The sequence below is a fragment of the Microcebus murinus genome, chromosome 21, assembly GCF_040939455.1.
Source record: "Microcebus murinus isolate Inina chromosome 21, M.murinus_Inina_mat1.0, whole genome shotgun sequence".
NCBI classification, from domain to species: Eukaryota; Metazoa; Chordata; class Mammalia; order Primates; family Cheirogaleidae; genus Microcebus; species Microcebus murinus.
Genome location: NC_134124.1, coordinates 7,698,487 through 7,719,939, shown reverse-complemented (window position 1 = coordinate 7,719,939; position 21,453 = coordinate 7,698,487). Strand labels below are relative to the sequence as shown.

General features: G+C 59.8%; 1 protein-coding gene across 4 annotated transcripts in view; it reads right to left on the bottom strand.

Annotated features, from left to right (window-relative positions):
- Positions 1-9,896: 9,896 nt before the first annotated feature.
- Positions 9,897-21,453, bottom strand: part of CXXC5 (CXXC finger protein 5) — a 33,712-nt gene continuing 22,155 nt past the window's right edge. For 3 of the 4 annotated variants that reach the window (XM_075996118.1, XM_012749064.3, XM_012749065.3), the window contains exons 2-3: positions 12,359-13,438; positions 9,897-10,935 (exon numbers count right to left, since the gene is read on the bottom strand). In XM_075996118.1, coding sequence (XP_075852233.1) covers positions 10,891-10,935; positions 12,359-13,279 — 966 coding nt within the window. In that variant the 5' untranslated portion in view covers positions 13,280-13,438 and the 3' untranslated portion in view covers positions 9,897-10,890. Of the gene's footprint in view, positions 10,936-12,358; positions 13,439-17,364; positions 17,469-21,453 lie in introns of those variants that run through there. The other variant, XM_012749063.3, reaches the window with a different exon arrangement.

Genomic DNA, 21,453 nt, shown 5'->3' with positions numbered 1-21,453 from the left:
CTAGCTCACAGCAACCTCAAACTCCTGGGCTCAAGTGATCCTCCTGCCTCAGCCTCCCAAGTAGCTGGGTCTACAGGCATGAGCCACCATGCCCGGCTAATTTTTTTTGGTATATATATTTTTAGTTGGTCAATTAATTTCTTTCTATTTTTGGTAGAGACGGGGTCTTGCTCAGGCTGATTTCGAACTCCTGACCTTAAGTGATCTGCCCGCCTTGGCCTCCCAGAGTGCTAGGATGTGAGCCACCACGCCCGGCCTCTCATTTTTCTCCCATTCCCGCCCCCCCCCATGAAACTGAGCCTCCTCTAAAGCAGAGGCAATGAGCGAAGATGATTCTGGTTTCCAGGAGGGAAGAGAGAATATGAACCCAAGTTGAAGTCCTGAGGCCAGCACCGGTGGGAAGAAGACTTAGGCCCAGGGCAAATGGACAGCGTGGACACTCACCTTGACCTTAGCCCCAGGGGAGCAGTGTAAACGCTCACGCAGCCTCAGCCGGGACTGGGCAGACAGGCAGCATGGGCACCCACTCCAGCACTGGCCAGGCCCAAGTGGGGGAGGAATATGGACATTCACGTCATGCCTCAGCCAGGCCTTGGCCAAATGGACGGTGTAGACACTCATCTATTTTTCAACAGATGCCTGGAGGTCCCAGAAGCTAAAGTGGCCACTATGGGAAAAGAGAGGGCCACCTGGAACCCAAAGGCCTGGATTAGCATCCCTTGAGCCACCCACCCCAGCCTCGGTGTGCTCATCTAGCAGGGAGAGGATGACCCTGTGCACACCTCAGGGCATGGTCGGGGCTACTGCAGGGATTAAATGAATTGGGCGGCCGGGGCCTTCACCTTCTACTCCATTCCTGAGCCTCTCCTCTTCCACGTAGCTTCCTTACTATGCAAAAAAGGGAAACCAAGGCCCAGGGAAACCAAAGGACTACCCCAAGATCACATGGCACCTTAGGGTGGAAGTGGAAGTGGAACCCAGATCTGGGTCTCACAGCGGGCTGAGACTTTGACACTCCATGGACCATGGCACTGTGTGGTTAAGCCACACCTTGGTATCTGGTCCAGGCTGTGTGTGTGTGTGTGTGTGTGTGTGTGTGTGTGTGTGTGTGTGTGTGTCTGTTGTCAGGAGTAGGGGGGGAGTGGACAGGGTGTTGGGGGAGCTGCTGCTGCCGCCTCCCTGATATTTTTAGCTTCAAGAATGAGCTGAGCTCAGGGCTCTGAGCTCCCATCAGCAGGGAGGGAAATAGGAAGGTCCCCACCACCCCTCCCTACCACCAGCAGCCTGGAACAGGGTTGGGTGGGGGTGGGCCTGGAAAGGAGCAGGGACCCCAGGGACTGGGGGCAGTCAGGCTCTGACTCCCTGCACCCAAGCCTACCCCCAGCCAGGTCATCCTTCCAATGCCCTCCTCCAAGTTGTCAGGGACAGGTGCCCCCACCTGCCCCTGCTTCCCACAGCTTTCCCTGCTAGGAGCTCCGGGCAAGCTCTCGCCTGCACCAGGTCAGAGCTGGGAGGTTCCCATGACAACAGATGACAGCAGCAGAGGCTGCTGGCCACAGGGTCAGGGGTGAGGGGGGTATGGGTGGAGGAGCAGGAGAAGGGAAGGGGCCCAGCAAAGGAGCAGGGGAGAGGCTAGGACCCCAAAATTATAGCTCGCTGCTGAGCCTTAAACCCCAAGGAAAGGCCTGGCACCGTGGCTGACCAGTGCTGGAGGGCACTCCATTGCACCGGTTGGGAAAGCTGGGCTCAGGAAGGGCTATGCTTTTCGTGCCTTTGGTCATGTGATCATGAAGCCAGCTAGGGGTCGGGCTTGGGTAGAAATCCTATGCTACTGCCTCTGCTGCTCCTAGGCTAGGGTCTTGGGGGATAAGGGGTGGATCCAGATGTCCCCTTATAAGTGCTCAAGATACCCAAACTGACAGGTTACTAGCTGTTAACCCAGCACCCCAAATGTTTTGGTTCCCTTGGAAGGAGATATATTAATATCAGGGATCAGACTCTGGCTGACTCCCTACCCCAGCCCCAGGGGCCTAGAATGGGGTTGGAAATTTGCCTCACATACCTAGGCTGACTAAGTTTCACTCCAGATTTTAGCCCCTCCCAAGGCTGCCCAGGTTCCAGAACCATCATTGGCTCCCACTTTCTCCAACACAAAATGTACCTGCTCATCCCGGATCTTGAGATTGGCCCCACAGTCCCCTGGACTCCCTCCGGCGTGGCCTGGGAAGTACCTACCAGTCTCCAGGCCTCCTGGGTGAGCAGCATGGTCCTTCGAGGCTCAGCTTCATTCACGCCTCCTCCAATAAGATTCCTTGGCACTTCCTCTCCGCTCGGATCTCTCGCTCCCCCAGAAGTGTGAAGCTAGAGAGTTCTAGAAGGCCTTCCACCTGGGACTTTGCATCCCGATCCATAGTGAACCTGAGAAGGATGTTACTTGCTGATGACCAAGGAGGCCCAGAGGGGAAAGCCTCTTGTAGGTCCTAAGGACTGTGTCAACTTGGTGCCTGGCTCCAAGCCCCATTTCCTCTTTGCAGCCACCAGCCTTTGGCCCTGCAGTTGGGACCCTCAAGCTAAGCCCTAAGAGTTCTTTCCCCAGCCCTCATATACAACAGGCCGACCCAGGTCTTCCTCCCACTCATCTACTTACTCAACCTTGCTGAGCGCCCGACACGTGCAGGGCTCACCCTCCCTCCAGGAGCAGGTGAGCTCACCAGTGTGATGCCAGCAGGGGCCCCTGGTCCGCCAGCCCAGACTGACCACGAGGCCGACTTTGACCCCAGCTCAGCGTCCTGTAGGCCTTGTCTGCCTGGGCAACTGTATCCCCATGTCTAACCTCAGTTCTACTTGCTGCAACCCCTCAAAGACTTTCTAAACGGACAACTGACTGAGAAAGGCCCATACCAGGTCCCTGACCCCACTACGTCACCAAGCAGCGACCTCACTGTCTAGGGCCTCCTCTCTCCACCATCTCCACAGGCCCCCTGGGATGGTTACAGGGGCTGGCTGGACAGCAGGCCCAGAGCCATGGGACTCCTCTCTGAGCCCCCATATAAACTCTGCATGTCCAGGGACTTCCAGAGCACCCCCTGACCCCCTGCCCAGCTCTGCTTTGGTGAACTGGCAGGACAGCGGGGCCAGAGGAGCACCGGAGCCTGCAGGGCCAGCAAGAGGCAGGTAGGCAGGCCACGGGCAGGGCCTCCCACTCCCGGGACTGCTGAGCCAGGCCAAGAACCGGGGAAGGGAAAGAGACCACAGGATGCTGCTTGGGGAAGAGAAAATGAGAAAGGAACTCAATCTCAGCTCCCCAAATTCTCCAATGAGTTAGACTGGGGGCTGTGGGAGCTGTGGGAGGCAGGGCAGCCTCCAGACAGGAGGCCCAAGGCCCCTCCCGGGGTGGGGGTTAGGAGCGCTGGGCACCCTCGTGACCAGGCCGGCTGCAGGGCGATTAATCTTGCGAGGCCCCGTCAGCCCCCACCCCCAGCCTCCCAGGGCCAACCCTGCCCGAGCTGCCCTGGGAGTTAATCTCCGCTCTGGGGGACTTCTCAGCCACTGTCGCTGCGTTAATTCTGAGGCAGAGGGAGGCAGGACAGAGGGAACAGGGTTGGGGAGTGTGGATCGCCTCCTTGGGAGGGTTTATGATCAGCAGCTGGTGAAGAGGGTCCCAAAGGGTGGGACCTGAGCCCCCTTCAAGGGCCCAGCACTGGGTGAGAGGTGGGGGCGTCCCCGTTGTCCTCATCAGACCGTCAGAGCCCTGGCACCCCTGGCCTCCAGCCCTCCTTGTTCCCCGCCGGAGACCCAAATGCAGTTTGCAGTTTTGACAGCAGATGTCTCTGCTATTATGATTTATCAAAATGCTTAAGGTAAATAATGCACACATATTTATAGGAAAGGAGGGGGTGGCAGAAAGGGAGGGACTGACTGGGGTGAGGGCTTTGGGGCCTGAGGACTCAGAGCACCCTGCCTCTGTCCTCAGCCCTCCGTACTCAGACCCAAGGGTTGACCCCAGCCTGGCCCTGGAGAAGTGGGCTGGGGTGTCACCAAGCCTGCCCAGCTGCCAGCCCAGACCCGGCCCCCAGGAGGGCAGGGAGTGAGGCAGCCAGTGACTAGACCTGTCTTGCTGGGCCCCCGCCAGGCCTGGGAGGCGGCCACCAGGCCAGGAAGAGCCTGAGCCAGCCTCACCCTCGCCGGCCGTGTTTCCATGGCTTCACCGCGTCCCAGCTCCTGAGGGCTCCGTCACCTTACCCAGGCAGCGGGCACTGCCTTGGCCTGGCCTTGCAGCCACCGCCCCAGACCCCACTGCGGCGGAGCCAGGGCTCGGCCAGGGGCTGAGGGCACGGCGGGAAGACTCACTCTGCGCCCCCCCAATACCCTAACCCTGTCACGCCAGGGGAGGGGACGGCGGTCCTCGGCTGCCCGCTCATCCCCTATCCTCGCTCCGCACGGTGCTCTTTGTCGGCCCTTTCTGGGCTTGAAAACGTTTGGTTAAATAACTTTATTAGGTGTTCTCATTTGAATAGCAATATATAATTACAGCATGTTTACTGAAAAGTAAAAGTAAGACAAAAGGAAAGTGCGGACAGGTTTACGGGAGTAGGTAATACTCGACCCTGACCCTCAGCTGGGCATGATCACAGGCAGCATGAGGGTGGCGCAGGCGGTTCCTTCCAGCCGGAGCCGGGTGTTTCGGGGCTGGCTTCTGAGAGCAGAGGAACCCGGCTGTGTGACCTCGAGTATGTCTCTCTACCTCTCTGAGCCTCAACTTTCTCATCCATCACGCGGAGACCAGCGTCCCCCTCACAGGGCTGTCGTGAGTGCGTCAGTGTGGTGGCCTGGCCCGATGCCTGCTCACGGCCACGGCTCTTCCCGAGCGGTGTGGAGGTCCTGGGGGCTGGGGAAGGAAGCCCTTTGTATAAGTTTCCCTCCTTGTGGACAGCACCCTAATTAGGGTTGGAAATTCACGAGAAGAAAGAAATGCCCAGAAAGAGGAGATCACGTATTTATTCAGCCCACAGAGGTGTCCTGCCCCCTCCGCGGGCCAAGGTGCCAGTGCCGCCCTTACTGAGTGGCAGACCACAGCCCTGAAGCCAGGCCATGTCACCGAGAGTGATCAGTGCTGTGACGGGGGCCACAGGGACACTTGGCCCAGCCTGCAGGGGACAAGAAGGCTCCTGAGGGGACACTATTTGAAGGGAGAGGAAGGTATCAGTCGGGAGAGAGATGGCAACAGGAAGCGGACCTGCATGTGATGGGGTCCTGGGAGGCTGGTGTCGCCGGCCACCTTTGCCCCCAGACCAGGCCCCACCAGCCCGCTGCTTTGCACCCAGGCTGGAGCCTTGGAGGCCCGCTCACCTCCCTGCGCCGCCGCATCTTCACGCCCTGCTGCCTGGAATCTGAGGCAGCCCTTGTTCTGCAGCAGGAGGGGAATTTAATGCCGCTGAGAGATGGCAGGTCGACAGGCGGACCGAGATGAAAGTGTCCGCACTGGCAGCCTGGCCGGCAGCCTCAGGGGACCCTCCTGTACCTCGACCTGCCTCCCCAGCCATTCCCCACTCGGTGTGGCAGGAAGAGCCCTCAAGGGACTGTGGGCCTCTGGGGATAGGACTCCCTCCAGGACTGTGTGACCATAGGGGACAGCTGGGCCCCTCTGCGCCATGCCTGCAAGGTGTTTGGGCCAAGGTCTGTGTTATCACTACGCTGTTGGCTGCCTGTCCCTCCCCCAACCCTGGCTGTCATCAGCAGTGGCCTGTGGGCCCAGGGCTGTGGGTGGGCAGTGGGGGCCAGGCAGGCTGCACGGTGACCGCCATCCAGCCAGCCCTGGCTCCTGGGTGAGGGTGGGGCTGGTCCTGCCTACAGCCACGCTGTGTGGGCGTCACCACTGCCTTCTCTGTGGCAGCACAGAGACCGCCAGCCTGGGAATGGCGGCTGGAGCCCCAGGCCACAGTCTACCCCCAGGCCAACGGCTCCATGTCCCTGTTGGAGACGCTGTGGGCCTTGGCAGTGTGAGGTGACCTTGTTGCACCGCAAAGCACCCTGTCAAGCGCACCGCCCCACATCTCTGGCTTCTTTCTGGGAACACAGAGGCAAGGGCTCTTGACCAAGGTCATCCAGCAAGGACACACACACACACACACACACACACACACGGCTTTGACACATGGTGACCAAAAAATGAGCAAGGACCCATGTGTCCATACTCCCAGGCCCCCTCTCCATTCTTTTGGAGGCAGCTGGTCCTTCTCTCAAGGCCGCTAAGAGCCTGGTTCTAATCAGGGACCTGCCACCATCTTGCTCTTGGGCAAGTCACATACTGTCTCTGGCCGTCAGTGTAGATAATAATCCCTGTCCTGATGACTTCCTGGAGCCAAAGACATAAACTTACTGGGACAAACTGAAACTGTCCCAGGCTGAAGACTGAGCCTCCCACTAGCCTTGGGCTAAGGGGAAGTCCTCACACAGAGTCCAGCTCCTGGCCCACGATCACCCAGTACAGCCACAGGAGCTATCCTGCTTCCTTCTTCCTGCACAACATGGACAGGGCCCCAGTCTGGGTTGGGGGATAAGGGCAGCTAGAGACTAGGTCAGGCCAAGCCTGGCTGCCGTGGGGGGGAGGGGATGCCTGGTGGGCGCTGGGCAGGCTGGGTTGGGGAGAGGCCTTTGGCGGCCTCGGAGAACAAAGAAGCTGGGGTTGCCAGGATATTCTGTGGAGCTGAAGCAGGCGGTGATGGGCTGGGAGAGGGGCCACGGTGGCCGTGGGAACTGCGCCTGCTGCCCCCACGCTAGCCCTCGCATGCAGACTGGGCCTCAGGGCCAGGCAGGGCCGCAGGCTGGGGGTGAGAGGGGCTGCCAGAGCCCCCGTCTCTCCCCAGAGCTGCACGGCTGTCAGGGCCGAGACCCGGGAAACGCTGCAGGCAAAGGCACACATGGCAATGGCGTCCAAGCCTGCGAGAGGCGCACCGGTGCACACTGACACGGTGTCATAGCCACACACCTGGGGTTATCCGGGCAGCATCACAGGGTCACACCGTGGGCCTGCAGACCCATCACACACTCACACACAATCCCTGATGTCAGTTCCAGGGCCATCCCCACGAGTCACACAGATACAAGGTCATACGCTCATTGAATCACTAAGTGTTGCCACGGGTCACACAATGCCACACAACATCAGCGTGGCATACCCAGCGTCACACATTCAGTTGTGCAACCCAGTATCACACTGGGTCTGTTATAGGACTGCACCATGTCACAGGATCACACGTGCAATGTCACAGAACGTCCCAAAGTGTGGCCATGGACATCATACACTAATCCATGGCCACGTGAGGTTTCACATCAGTCTCCCACACACTGTCACAAACCTATTTTCATAATGTCACACCTGATGTCACACATAGCCACACTGATGCACAAGGTCTCACGTAGGTGTCAGGGCCTTGAAGCATCTCTCTCTCTCTCTCTCTCTCACACACACACACACACACACACACGCACACGCACACGCACACGCACACACGAGGGTCCATGCAGGGGCTACATGGAGGCCAGACGTGTCTTATAGCCCCGTGTGTGCACCTAGCCTCTGTGAACCCCCCACTCCTACCCCCAGAGCCGGCCCTGAATGCCGGATCACCCAGGTGGGGGGACAGGGTGCCTGGGGTGAAGGGTCCCAGGTCACCAGGTCGGGCTCCAACTGCAGCAGAGGGGAACTGCGCACACGACCCCAGGGGGGCGCCTGCCTCGGACTCTGGTCTGCTAGACGGGAGGGCAGAGGGGTGAGCCTGCTGCAGACGCAGACCCAGGAGCGAAGTGCAGGGAATACAGAGATGCAGAGACAGGAGACACAGAGACCCAGAGACACACACGGAGGCTCAGAAATCCAGAAATACTTAGAGACAGACACAGAAGAGTCAGGGACCAATAGAGACCATCGAGACAGAGATGCAGAGACAGTGAGCCAGAGAACCGGAGAGACGGACAGGCTGCGGCCAGGCAGGGGAAGGCTGGAGGCTGGGCCACTCTCTGGAGCGGGGCGTGGGGGTGGCTAGGGCTTCAGGAAGGGCTGGGCAGAAGGTGGGGGACACCTTGGTGAGATTTAGGTGAATAATAGTTTTCAAATAGCAACACCAGCTGCCACTAATTGAGAGCTTACTACCAGCCGGGCCCTTCCCTGGCGTGATCTTATTTCATCCTCAGGCAACTTTATGGGGGACACAGTTACCGTCCCGTTTCCCAGATGAGGTAACTGAGTCCTCAGCGTGTTTTCAGCCTCACAGCCGTCTCCACCAGGCCTCCTCCAGGCACAGAGGGGCTGGCCTGCCGTTTCCACGAAGCGGAGCAGGAAGCGGGAAGAGGCAACGGGCTCTGAGCTTTGGGTGTGTGTTGGGGGTGGGCCCAGGACACATGGCTGGGCTGCGGGCTGGCACACTAAAAGGTACAGGCGGCTGAGTCACAGCACCCCCCCTCGGGGCTGGCCCCAGAGCCGTCCACCCCACACCTGTAGGTGTGCCAATGACGCCGGCTGAGGCCATCTGCAGCCTGTGTGCTGCCAGCAGCGGGCGGGGCAGGCAGGGGCCTCTGGCCCGGGTGCCCCCTGCTGGCCAGGCTCCCCCCAACTCCCCGGGGAGGACCCTCCCCCTCCCTCGAGGTTCCCGAGGTGCTGCAGCTTGCCCTGTGCTGGGGGCCAGAGTGCCCCCAGCCGCAGCAGCTCCCCCTACTCCCTGCTGGACGCCCCCTTCGGCAGAGCCGCCTGGAGAGATCACAGGCAGCCACATGAAAGGGAATTTTTCCCAGGCAGAGATGAAGTTGAAAGCTGCCTCCCGCCACCCCCACCCGCCCCCGCTGGGCCAGGCCGGGCTGCGGAGGCCCTGGTGCTGGAGAGGAGCTTGTGACACCGGGAAGGGGTTGGGGCGCAGCGCCCCCCAACATGGCTGCTTTCTCCTCCCAGGAACAATGGCAGAGATAGCCCGTCTCCCCACCTCATAGCCCACTTGGCTTCAGAAGTTGCTCCTTCCCTCACCTACCTGAAGCCAGGCCCCAATGGTATCAGGAAGTCCTTCCTCAAGTCTAGCCGCCAGCGCAGCCAGGCTCAGAGCAGCTGGGTGAGAAGAAAGCTCCCCCAGTGGATGGACAGGCCTCTTCCTTCAGGCTGCCTCTGTGCTGTATGGGGAGGACAGGCAACTGCCACCCTTCCTGTTTAGACCGCCACGGCCCAGACCGCGTGGCTGTGTGGTGACTTCCCCAGACATCTGGCCCTTGAGGTCCCAGACAATCTTGTACCAAAAACCTTCTGGGGTGGGGACAGTCAAAGCCAGGGACACCCTCAGAACTCAGACTAGCAGCCCCCAGGCCTAAAGAGGAACATGTGTGTATGTGTGGGGGTGTCTGTGTGTGTGTGTGCCGGGCACAGCGGGGCCCCACGACCCAAGCTAGAACTGCTCCCTGCAGATTGGATCGGTGGCTGGGGGGCACCGGACCACCGCCATGCAGGAAGAAATAGGACCAGAACAGGCAGCTGAGCTCCCACCCCTACCACTCCCTACTGCTGGCTGCTCTGCACTGATCAGGCCCTGATGAACTTAGGAGAACAGAGAAGGGGGCCCGAGGTGAGTGAAGATCCCTGGAGGCCCAGGTTCTAGGCACGGGATACAGCGGGCAGGTGAGGTACTCCAGTGCCAGCTAGTTCCAGACTCAGAGCATTTCTCCATCCTGCCTGCCAGGCTGGTTGCTCCTGCTCTCCCCCATTCTGCATCCAGAAGGCCTCTCTTCCCAAGGAATCTGCACTCTAAATGTCCCTGGGCTACTCTTCTTCCCCATCAAGGTGGTCCCAGACAACCCCTGCCCAGCAACAGCCCCCCAAGCCAGCTACCCACAACCAGAGAGCAAGAAGCCAGTGGTGCTTCGTGACACAAACATGCATTCGTTTTATTCACAAAACAGCCTGGTTTCCTAAAACAATACAAACAGCATGTTCATCAGCAGGAAGCTGGCCATGGGCAGGGCGGCCCGGGCCGCAGGGGGCCCCTGGGCACCCACCCCCACCGGCAGGGGACCACGCGGAGGAGCCCTTTCTTCTGTCGCCATCAGCAAGGCCAGAAAAAAAGGACTTATTTTCTCTAAGGGAAGTAGCCAGGATTGGAAATATCGACAGAGAGGCTCCCCAGATCTCAATGGATAAACAAACAGAACTTTCATTTTTCCAAAATCATCACCGTTGGGGCGGGGGGGATCCCAGCCTGGGGGCTGTGGGTGCGGCAGGGCCGGCCTGGGCCGGGCGGGCGCTCCCCCCTCTGCGAGCTCCGCCGGCAGCTCTGCACGCGTGGATGCACGCGGAGGGGCTTCTACACGGCGCCATCAACATTCTCCTTACAACGTGAGTGGGTTCTCCAGGCAAACTATGCACTATTTCATGGTCGGAAAGAATCAAAGGAAGTTTAAATGAGGGTGGAGTTAAACTGTGCTAAATTACAGTAGTGCTTATTAGTAACTAGATTCAAAAGGTTACAGAAAATTTACATTCTCTACACAAAAACTGCATCTCCTGCACAGACAACATCGACATCAACACAGGAAGGAAACTGATTGTCCATTCTTTGCCCAGGAAGTCTTGGTACTTTATAGATTCGTCTTTACCTCTTTTTTTTTTTGTTGTTGTTGTTGTTGTTCTTCCGAAAAAGCAGTTAAATTTTTTTTTCTTTTTCTTTTTATACTAGGGACGTGGAGATGTTAAAACGACAACAAAAAATATATATATAAAAACAGGAATGAAATCTGTGAGAGAATATTTTTGGTTCTAAAGACGGGTGCATCCGTTTGTCTTCGCCCGAATCCCTTGCTGGAGACCACGCGAGCAGTGACATTGCACGGAGAGGGCAGCTTTGGATTCCGCCGCCGTCACTGAAACCACCGGAAGGCGGCTCCCGTCGGAAGCATCACCTTCTGGCGGGGGCGGGAGACAAAAACAAGGAGAGAGTTCAGTCAGGGTCCGGATGGGCCTGGCGAAAAGACGTCCCGCGGGTGGCCTCGTGGTGGAGGGACAGGCGCGGAGCGAGGCAGCCACTCCGAGGCGCTCCTGCTGTCCCAGCCAGGCCAGAGAGGGGGCCTGACCCGCTGGGCCGCTGCAGGGCCCAGAGTCCCCCGAGGCCTCCTGAGCCACTGTGCCCAGGGACCCTCCTTCCAGACGGGAAGACCCCTTCCGTGGCCCCAGTGCAACAAGAGCCGGGGGCTGCGGCGCATCTGGGGGCCGTGTGCATGCTTGTCAAGGAGCGCGTGAGCGTGCACGCTGGACGTGCGGGCGCGCGCCTCGCGCCCGCTGGGCTATGGAGCGCGCATGGAGCTGTGTGGGAGGGGAGGTATTTGGCGTGTTTATCAAGTGGCCGTGTCTGTAAGAGCGTGTGCACTGGGCAGGGACGCGTGTGTGTCCACACTGGACCAAAGAGGGTGCCTATGTGTGCACACAGGAAAGCAGAAATAGGAGGGCTGGGGCTGGGGAGGGCGGCCAGGGGGCCATGGCTGGGACACCACTGTTGTTTTCCAACCATTCTGGACATTTGCATCCAGCCCACTTGTAGAGGGGCGGGGACAGGGGCAGAGACAGCAGGCTGAAAAGATGCTTTTGTGGCCAGGGCTGGCACTCCAGCTAGATTGCTGCATCTGGGGGCACAGGGACGGGCCCTGCCACAAGGGTGGAGAGAAGGCAGTATGGGAACCCCTCTGCCTTCTCTAAGCCAGTCCCATGGTGCACAGACCCTGGCCTATACTCCAGGGTCATGGCCACCCCACCCCCCACCTCAGCCTAAAACAATCTGTCAACTAGGTTCCCAGACCAAGGATTCTTCCAGGTGCCAGAGCAAGGCAACCAGCACTGGAGCAGCTCTATCCTTGGGTGGCCTTGGGGGAAAGACTGGGCCCTGGAGGGGCAAATGAAAGGCCAACCCTCTAGGCCACGGGGTCCATGGGACAGAACTCCTCAAATGGGGCAGAGAGAGTCCCAGAATCTTAGGTCATGGACTGGATGCTTTGGACGTGTCAGAACACCAGAAACTTGGGACCTGTGTGGGAATCTCAGTATGTGACCCAGAACCCCAGGAGGGATCAGAATCCCAGGGCCTGGCTGGGAATGCTGGACCTGGAATTGTATGCTTGCCTTGCAAAGTACAGCCTCATGGGCGCTCAGGATGTGGCTCTGACCTTGGGGCGGTGAAGTGGTGTCTCGCAGCCAGATCCCAGACCTCAAGGAGTGGCTGGGCATCCCTCGGGCATTTGCCCAGGTAGGAAAGGTGGGGTTGGGGTTGGGGGTTGGTCTGGACTTCCAGACAGATGCAAGAGCCCACACACACACCTCCCTCTATGGCGCCGTTACCTCCAGAGCAGCAGAAGGCTTCTTTTTGAGTTCCTCACATTTTCTGAATTTGCAAATCTGATGGCCAGTCTTTCGGTTCCTACAACTGCTGCACTGCTCGCAGTTGATGCGCCGCCGGCAGGGCGCGCACATGCCGCAGCGTTTCCGCTTCTTCTTGCCCGAGCTGATGGCGGAGGCCAGCTCTCCCTGCATGGGGTACTCGGCCAGGCCGGCCATGTGCAGCGCGCTCTCGGCCAGGAACACGCCCGCCGGGGTCATGATGAAGAGGCCTGGGTTGATGGGGAAAGCGCCCAGGTAGGGGAAGTCGGACTGGCCATTGAGGGCTTCGGCCCCGGCCACGGCCTCCATGTCGGGCAGGCCGGCGCCGGCCTCGCTCATCAGCGGCAGGTGCTCCTGTACCACGCGCTTCAGCATCTCTGTGGACTGCGCAAACTGCTGCAGCGTCAGATGTCCCTCGGCTGCCAGCTCCGTGGCCCGCTCGGCCTTGCTCAGCAGGCTGGCCACAGCACCACTTTTGTGCTTTGAGGTAGGGTTGCTTTTGTCCACCGCCATGGCCGCTGCCAGGTCGTGCCCGTTGGCCAACAGGGAGGCGGCTGTGGCCGCAGCAGCCTTGTCAGCAGACTCCCCGCCCATCATGCTGCCGCCGCCGCTGCCGCTGAAGGAGGAGTAGTGGGACAGCGGGCGGGACCGGCGCAGGCTCTTGTTGAGAGGTTCGCTGATGATACCGCTCTTGTTCCGACGCTCGGGGGGTGGTGCGTCATCTGCCACTGAGGCTGGCGCAGTGGCAGCCACCGCTGCGCTCTTGTCTGGTGCTCCCGCCTTTGGGCCACTGCCACTGCCACTGCTGCCATTGGTGCTGCTGCCGCTGCTGCTGCTGCTGCCGCCGCTGGTGTCCTGGGAGCCGCCACCGAGGCTCGACATGGTGGGGCCAAGGCCCGGGTCCCGCCACCGGGGGAGCCTGCCAACTGCCGGGGGCCACGGATGAGCACCTGGCTCTGCTGCCCGCGACACAGATGCCTGGTGAGCCTCGCTGCTCAGGGCAGGCACATGGTCAGGTGTCCGCGTGGAAGTGTCTTCACTCTGTCAGGACAGGAGGATACAAGGTTAGGGTGAACACCTCCTCCTTCAACATCAACGCCACCACTGTCAACCATATCGTTGCCATAGCAACCACAAGGTTGACCAGGCTTTTATTAAGTGCCAGACCCAGCCTGGTTGGGAGTTTTTTTTACTTGCACTATCTCAGCTAAGACTCCCAAGAACCCTGTGAAGCGGTGGCTGGTAATTCTCTATTTGATCTGATAGATGATGAAAACAAGGGTTAGGAGAATGACTGGCCATGCAACACAGGCACTGAGTGGCATGGCGGAAGCCCAGCCTAAAGCTGCCCTGCTCGAGTCTAGGAAGACCAGACAGAGGCAGGCAGTGCTTCCTGTGCTGGGGTGGGGAGAGCTGGAGATGCTTCCTCACCGTAGGGGAACACAGAGTCACCTCTACTTGCTAACCTTCCTTCCCCTGACCCATCTAAGGAGAGGAATGCTTGAAGGTGGAGACCAAAAAGTCTGGTTAACTGCCCCTGGATCCTCCTTTGGAGATTTCTAATATACATCAGTTATCTCAAGGCTCTGACAAGTCCTGCAGGAAGGCTCCGAAGGAACCTGTCTGCCCCTGTTTAACCCAGAATTTGCCAGTAGAGTGCAAGCAGCACTGGGCCACAGGACAGGCCCTCCCTGCTGGAGTGGGAGGTCATGCTTGTGCACAGACTTCCTCCTCTGCTCCCAAACCGCAGTCGTCATCTCAGACCCACTCTTCTCTCTACGTGGGCCTCGCTGTTGTGCTCTGGCCTCGCTCCCAGACCGGTGCGGGGCCTGGCTGGAGAACCCGGAGAGCTGGGGTGGCTGCAGACAGACTGGCACTGACAGAGCAGCAGGGACCTGGAGGGAACAGAGCCAAGTGGAGCCTGTCCTCTGGCCGTTTCCCCATTTCTGAGGTGCCCTCCACAGGATGGGGCTGGCCCACTGGGGCGACAAGGCTAGGGCATTCGAGCAGCCGGCCTCCTTGGTGGAAGGAACTGCTCTAAATGGAGTGGGGTGGCGGTTTCCTCATTCGTTTTGGCTCTCCAGTGTCCCTTCCCTGTCTGCCTGCTGCAGCCTAGCACCCCCCAGGGGAGGGGTGGGAGGACAGGGCCCAGCCCCTGAGCAGCTGGCCGCTCAAGGGGGAGGCGCACATCTGGTGGCCCCATCCCGCCCTGGGCTCGCAGACAGTACACACTGGATCTTTGTCCCCAGGCAACCCCACCATCCCCCAGTCACAGGACTCAGCCCATCCTGGGAGATCATCTAGTCCAAGCCTCTACATTTACAAAGGGGGAAACTGAGGCCCTGAGAAGGCAGGGATTCCTGGCCCAGGACTGCTAGGGAATGGCCACAAAGAGGAACAAGTGTGGGAAAGGGACAACTCTGTCTCCAGGCTGAGGCAACTGGCCGTTGTCAATAGCCACACTCCCTGGCCCTCACCTGTGGGCACCTGCCTACCTTTACCTGTACCGCGCTCCTGCCTAGCTCGGGCAAACAGGTGGTGAGGAAGAGCTGGGGAAGCCACAGAGTCCACCAGCACAGGCCCAGGAGGGCCTGGCAGGGTGTCCAGGCCGGGATGGGGGGTGGCAGAGATCAGAGGCATAGTAAGAGGAAGGAGACCACGTGTTCCCAAGCTGTGTTCTCTGTCACCTCCAAGGCCAAGCCCAGGCTGGCTTTTCGGTCCTGTCCTCATGGAATGGTGACCCCTCCAGGCATCGGGGACCAGGGCCAGTGAGATCAGGGCTCAGAAACCATTAAGTCAGCTCATCCAGCCCCTGCCCATCTGAGCTCAACCACCCCGCCCTGGACGACAACGCCAGCAGCCCCAGATACAGGGAGAGGGGCGAGAAGACAGGAGAAGGCAAGTGTCTGTGGGCTGGGGAGGTGGGGAGGGGAGTCGTCTGCGCCCCAGCCCCTGTGTATGTCCCCCGCCTCTGCAGCCCGCTGGCTGGTGGCAGAAATCGATAGCTGCATTAACGCTGCTCTTGCTCTGCTCACTCCTCCCTCCGCCCAGCTCCAGGATCTGGCTCTGCGTGCGGGGCGGCAGGTCAATTAGAAGTCAGCTCCCTCCAACACAGCCGGCCTGCGTTCAGGGCCGGCGCTCCGCTCAGTCTCTCTGCTTTTGTCTCCATCCTGAGTCTCTCTTGGTGGGGACCAAACCTCATGTTCTGTTCATCTCTGGCCCTCTCTTGCAATTTCTCTGATCTTCCACGTTTCTGTTCTTCCCCAGCAACCACTTGCCTCCAGCCTCCCAGGTCCTGGGACATGCTGAGCTTGAGACCAGAGGACGTGATATGTCACTGAACAGGTGCTATGGGCAGCACACTATGGCTTGTCAGCCCCTGGCCCACAGGGTTACCTCTGTCTTCAAATCCAGAGCAGGCAGACATAACATCTAGTCCTCAAGCTTGTTCCAAATCTGTCCTTTACCTGGTCATCTTCTCCTTTAGACCTTAGGAAAAACTGATGCCCTGGTCCCAGTGGATCCCTGACCACAAGCCCCAGGTGCCCTACTCATGGAAGGGGCGGACACAGAGGGAATGTTCTGCCCCAGCCTTCTACTGCGGGGCCCACAGCAGCCCCCTTCCCGGCCAGGAAGGGCCTGGCAGTGCCCAGGCAGCAGGGGAGGAGCCGGGGCTGCGTTGAAGCGGAGCGGGAATGAGCGGGAGGGAAAGCTGGCGGGCAGGCGGGCGGCGGCGGGCGCATCCATCATCGGCCCTGCCAGGAACGCATCCAGCCCCCAAAAAGAAATACTGCGCCTGAGGAGGGACAACAAAGGGCTCCGTTTCATCAGCAATGCGGAGCCAGCGCCCCGCCGCCCCGCCAGCCGCGGTCAGCCCACAAAGGACCCCTTTGTCCGTGCAGGAGCCGGCCAGCCGGGAGCTGGGACCAGGGGCTGACGGGCGGGGACAGAGCCCAGGGGGCCAGGGGGCGGCCAGCCACGGAGAGCTGGGGGGCAGAGGGGCACATGGGGGCCGAAGAACGGAGACAGGTGGTGGGGATAAACAATCACGAGACAGGGAACTCGAGGGGTGGGTCAGAGAAAAGGAGAGCTGGAGAGGAGGGACAGGGGTCAAGGTTAGAGGACAGAGTGTCATGGGGAGCAGGGTCTGAGGCGACTGGGCTTGGAGAGACCCAGCGAGCCAGGGCGCCTAGCCCCGGCTTGGGGACTTGCAGGTCTGAGAGGCGTGGAAACAGCCCTGAAGAGGGAGGCCGAGACACAGGGCATGGGGACCAAGGGAAGGCGGCTGGACAGGCCCATGGGAGAGTGGGGGCAGAGAGGGGGGAGTGGGGGAGGCCAGATCAGACCCCCCAGCTCTGCCCACGGCCTGTGGAGAGGAAGGGGGCAGAGGGCAGGGGGCGATGGGCTCTTTTGGGCTCTTGGCCTTGGGGCATGACCGCAGGACCACTGCCTCCTGCAGGCCCAAGCTCATCAGCAGAGCTGGGAAAAGCTGGAGAGGCAAAGCCAAGACCACCCTCCTGGCATCGGGGGCCACCCGTGCCTCCACCCTAAGGCCCTGGCCAGCCCCAAAAGGCACAGACCCTGCCCCCTCTAGCGGGTCCCCACCAAAGTTGACACTCAGGGACCCTTCACTAACTAATCCTATTAACTAGCACTTACAGAGCGCCAACGTGTCCCAGGCCCTGTGCGCTCATGCCTTACAAGTCATACCTCCTGGACGCTGCCCCAAGACCCAGGAGATAGCCACCATTAACCATGTCAGAGAGGAGGACACTTAGGCTCACAGAGGTTCCAGCTGTCAGCTGAGGTCAAACAGCTGGCGCCTGGTAGGGCAAGAACGTGAATCCAGAGCCCAAGTGTTAGCCCGCTCAGTGACTACCTCTGCTCTACCTGGCAACTGGCCCAGGGGCCCCAGGCAGGGCGACCCAGCCACCCCTCAGCCTGCTCCTGTCACCCAGGATTATTACCGTGCCCGTCACCTCTCCGTGGCTGGGGGGCAAGCTGTCACAGACCCCAGGGGAGTGCCCCCACCTGGAGGGCTTGGAGATGCCCAGGCAGGAACCTGGAACGCTGGGCCAGTGACATCATAATGACAGCTGGCAATGAGGTCACCAGAGGTGGTGGCAGTGCCCTTACTCCACCCGAAGCCCCAGAAGAGCCTTACTTCACCCCAAGCAGGGCTCTGTCCTGAACCCTCAGGCCAGACAGCATGGGGGAGGAGGGACACCCTGGTGTGAGCTGGTGCTGTTTGCACGCCGACACGCACACAGGTGGCCCCAGTGGGACATTCTTAGAGGTTTGGTTGCACATACCCCCCCCCCACCCTGTGCACCTTCCTCAATAGCGGCCCTGGGCCCTGTGGCACTGGGGAGACAGTGGAGGACAGACCCAGGCCCTAGCACCGCCTTCCAGGAGTACACAGGAGCTGGGCCCACGGTCACAAGAACCAGTGTGAAACAAGAGCTGGAAGGGGACCTAGTGGGGCATCTGGGGCCTTCCTGGAGGAAGGGACTGCTAGGCTGAGAGTTAAGGATAAGGAGAGGCTGCCAGAGGGGACGCAGGCCGAAAGAGTTCCTAAAAAATGGGGGAAGTGGGTGCAAGATACGGCTATGAGGTTGGCACAGTCTGAATCGGGCAGGATTTTTTAAAACAGTTTCACTGAGGTACAGTTTACATACTATGAAATCCATTCACTTTGAAGTATATAATTCAATGATTTTTAGTAAATTTGCAGAGTTGTGCAAACATCACTACTACCGAGGGCAGGGTTTGAGCAGGGCCCCGTCCTTCCTCTCCTTGGGCGGGCTGGACCCAGGGAGGCTCCCGGAGGAGGCTGTGTGTCAGGACCCCAAGGCCATGGCCCGGCATCCGGGTGGGTGGCCTGGCAGACCCACACAGCCCGGCTCAACGCACCCTGCCCCAGGCTTCCACGCAGCTCCTGACACCCCCCACAACCCTCCCCACGCCCGTGTGGACGCATCCCTGGCCTCAGAGGGAGACGGACAGACGGGCTGACAGCAGGCTGGCCGGCGGCGGCAGGAGCGCAGACCGCAAGCTGCAGTGGTTGAGCTGAACTGGGGGGGGTGGGGGGAAGCAGGGGGATGTTCCGTCTCTGATTTCCATGATTCAGCCTGGGGAGTTTCCAGAGGGAAAAAGAAGCTCCTCTCAGGCCCAAGGAGATGCACACGGGACGCTGGTCCGGGAGGCAGGAGAAACGCAGCCCAGACGGACAGCATGGCATCCGCGCCCAGCCACGGATGAACGCACACGCCCCGACACACTGAGCTGACTGTTGGCACCCAGCGGGTGGCCTGGGGTGAGACATGCCCTCAACACCACTAGGGTCACCCCAAGACTAGCACCCAATCATGTTTCCTACCCAGACCCATATCCCGCCACTCTTCCACCCTTCCTCCCTGGGCAGGTACCACTCCCTGGCCTGAGAACTGAATGTGCTGCTGCGACACACAGGTGAAAACCCCCTAGTATGTGGCCTCTGTTCTGTCTCACAAAACTCTCCGGCACGGCTAGAGGGTACCAGCCCCAACCCCAGGCCCCAGGCAGGAGGTCTGCTCTGACCTGGGGCTCTAGGGCACCTCTGGTGAAGACAGGGCTGTCCTCATTACGACCCGCCCTGGCCAGGTTCCTGCCCTGGAAGACAAAAGATAAGGAGAATCCTTCTTCATTTTGTGACCTTGGCATGTGGCCTCTGAGCCAGTTTCCCCCTTTTGTCACATGTGCCCATGAGGATCAGCTAACATGTACGAAACCCTTTCCTATGAGCCAGACACCGTGCATGCTTCCTCTCCTGTAATCCTCACACCCACCCTCTGAAGGAAGTGCTGTTGTCGCCCCATTGGAAGCAGGAAATTTGACAAGCAGTATGATGCAGAGAAAATGATGCCCGGTCCACTTGGGATCCCCTGGATCTTGGACTGAGCGCTTTCCAAGAGGTGCTGTCTGAGGCGACACCAATCTGGGATCAGAGGCCAGACACCCACGCAGGCGTTCCCTCCTGCTGGGCCTCAGGCAGCCCAGGCAAGGCTGGCTCAGAGACACGTGAGCCAAGAAATCAGAGAGGGGCGCTGTCTCCTGGGGCTCCTGTGTGGGGTATGTTCGTGTGCCTGGGGGTGAAGGCGCAACACGTGTCAACAGGCCTGGATGGGGAACTGGAGTCCCAAGGTCTAGGTTTGTGGCTCCGCCCTGTCCCTCCCTGACCTGTGACTCTGATCTAGCCCTTTTCCCCAACTAAGCCTCCATTCCCACCTGTAAAATGGAGAGTGTTTCTTGCTCCTCAGCCTGGACTGCATGAGTCACGATCCCAGAGTGTCCCATGGGGAAGGAGGTAGAGAGACATAGAAAAAGATTCCAGACAGTGATCCCCTTCCCCCTCCAAATCTCAGGAGGGCCCCAGAAGCCTAAATCTGTTGGTGTGATTTGCAGGTGGGGAAGCAGATTTGGAGAGAAGGGTTTTGAGCAGGTCACAGGGTTGAGACTGAGCCCCAGATAACGTCAGGCCTATGTAGGGATAGAGCACCCAGTCCCTCCCGCTCTTATTTCCCCAGAGGACATGACAACAGCAGGTCCTAACAAGGAGCACTCATTCTCTGCCAGGCGCTGCAACGTGCATTATCTCACTGGATTCTTCTAACCTTTATTATTATTCCCATTTTACAGATGATGCAACTGAGGTCCAGGGAGGTAGTCACCTGCTTGAGGTCACAAGGTCAGTAGGTGTCAAAGCCAGGACTGTGACTCTCTGACACTTGCCAAGGGCTCCGAGGCACATGGAGGCAGGGCTTCAGCCGAAGGATGAGGTCCAGTTCAGCGCTCAGCCTGGGGGAACCCCTAGGTTTCCCACGGGTCCTGGGGGTGGCTCTCAGGCTCTGGGCAAATCATATCAGGGCCCTGCTGCAGAGAAGTCTGCAGCTGTACCCCAAAGCCCAGGAAAAGCCAAGGGAAGGGGCTGCGGGTGGGCTGGACGGGCCAGGCTGGGCCAGAGCTCCGGGCATTCCGGCGGCCTCCGCAGGAAGCAGAACGGGACGGAAACTGGCTCCTGCCTCCTCCCCCAGAATCCTGTGGGCAGCCCAGCCGGGCCACACAGAGGCCCTCTTTGTGCCTGCCCTAACCCGCCACCCGCGGCTGGCCCAGGGTTTTGAGTTTCCTGGGGGGTGGGGGCCCAGCCACTGCTAAGCCTCCAGCTACCTCCCCCTCTCGAGGGTAGTCACAGCAGCCCACAGCTGGAGGAGGAAGTGAGTGGATGGCCAGGGCTGCTCCAGAGACCCCAGGGACCTGGAGTCTGCATACATCCCAGTCCCCCACCATTTACACACCCTGATCAGGGGCTGGAGATGGGAAGAAGGACCCAGAGACAGACACTGAGTGGTCACCCCCTGACTGGCACCCCACCTCTCAGCCAGCAGCCACCAAACCCATCATGACACACCCAGGAGCCCCCAGCAGTCCCAGTGCTGCCCAGGCAGGTAGGGCAGTCCACCTGCTAAACGGCCACTTCCCACGCTCATCAAGCAGAGGCTTCGAGCTCACTTCCCAGCATTGCAGGGGACAAGAGTCCCTTGAGTGGTGTGACTGCTCAGGGAACGCCAGGCACCTGGGAGTGAGCTTGGTGGTGGAATGTGTACGTGAGGAGAGCACCCCGTACATTTCTGTGTGTCCGCCCAGGAGGTATATCAGACACCTGCACGCTGTGGGGTGTGTCCGGTGGACTGCGGCACCGGGGCACACAAGGGGCTTATGTACCAGCGCAGGGGGAGGTCTTCGTGTGACTTCCCTGTGCGTACACTGGAGGGGCGTGCAACCCACACCTGTGAATGTATGCAACCACCAAGTGTGTGTGTGTCCACGCCGAGTGGTTTATGTGGTGCGTGGATGTTTGTCGGCTCTTCTGGCCGGTGCGTGCCAACATATCTGCTGTGTGAACACCAGTGTGTGTGCACCATGAGTTGTGTCAAAAGCCCTGGGAGGTACGTGTGACAGGGGCCCTACTGGGATGAGGATGGTGCAGACAGGAAGTAGTGCCACGTGCTGGGCCCTAT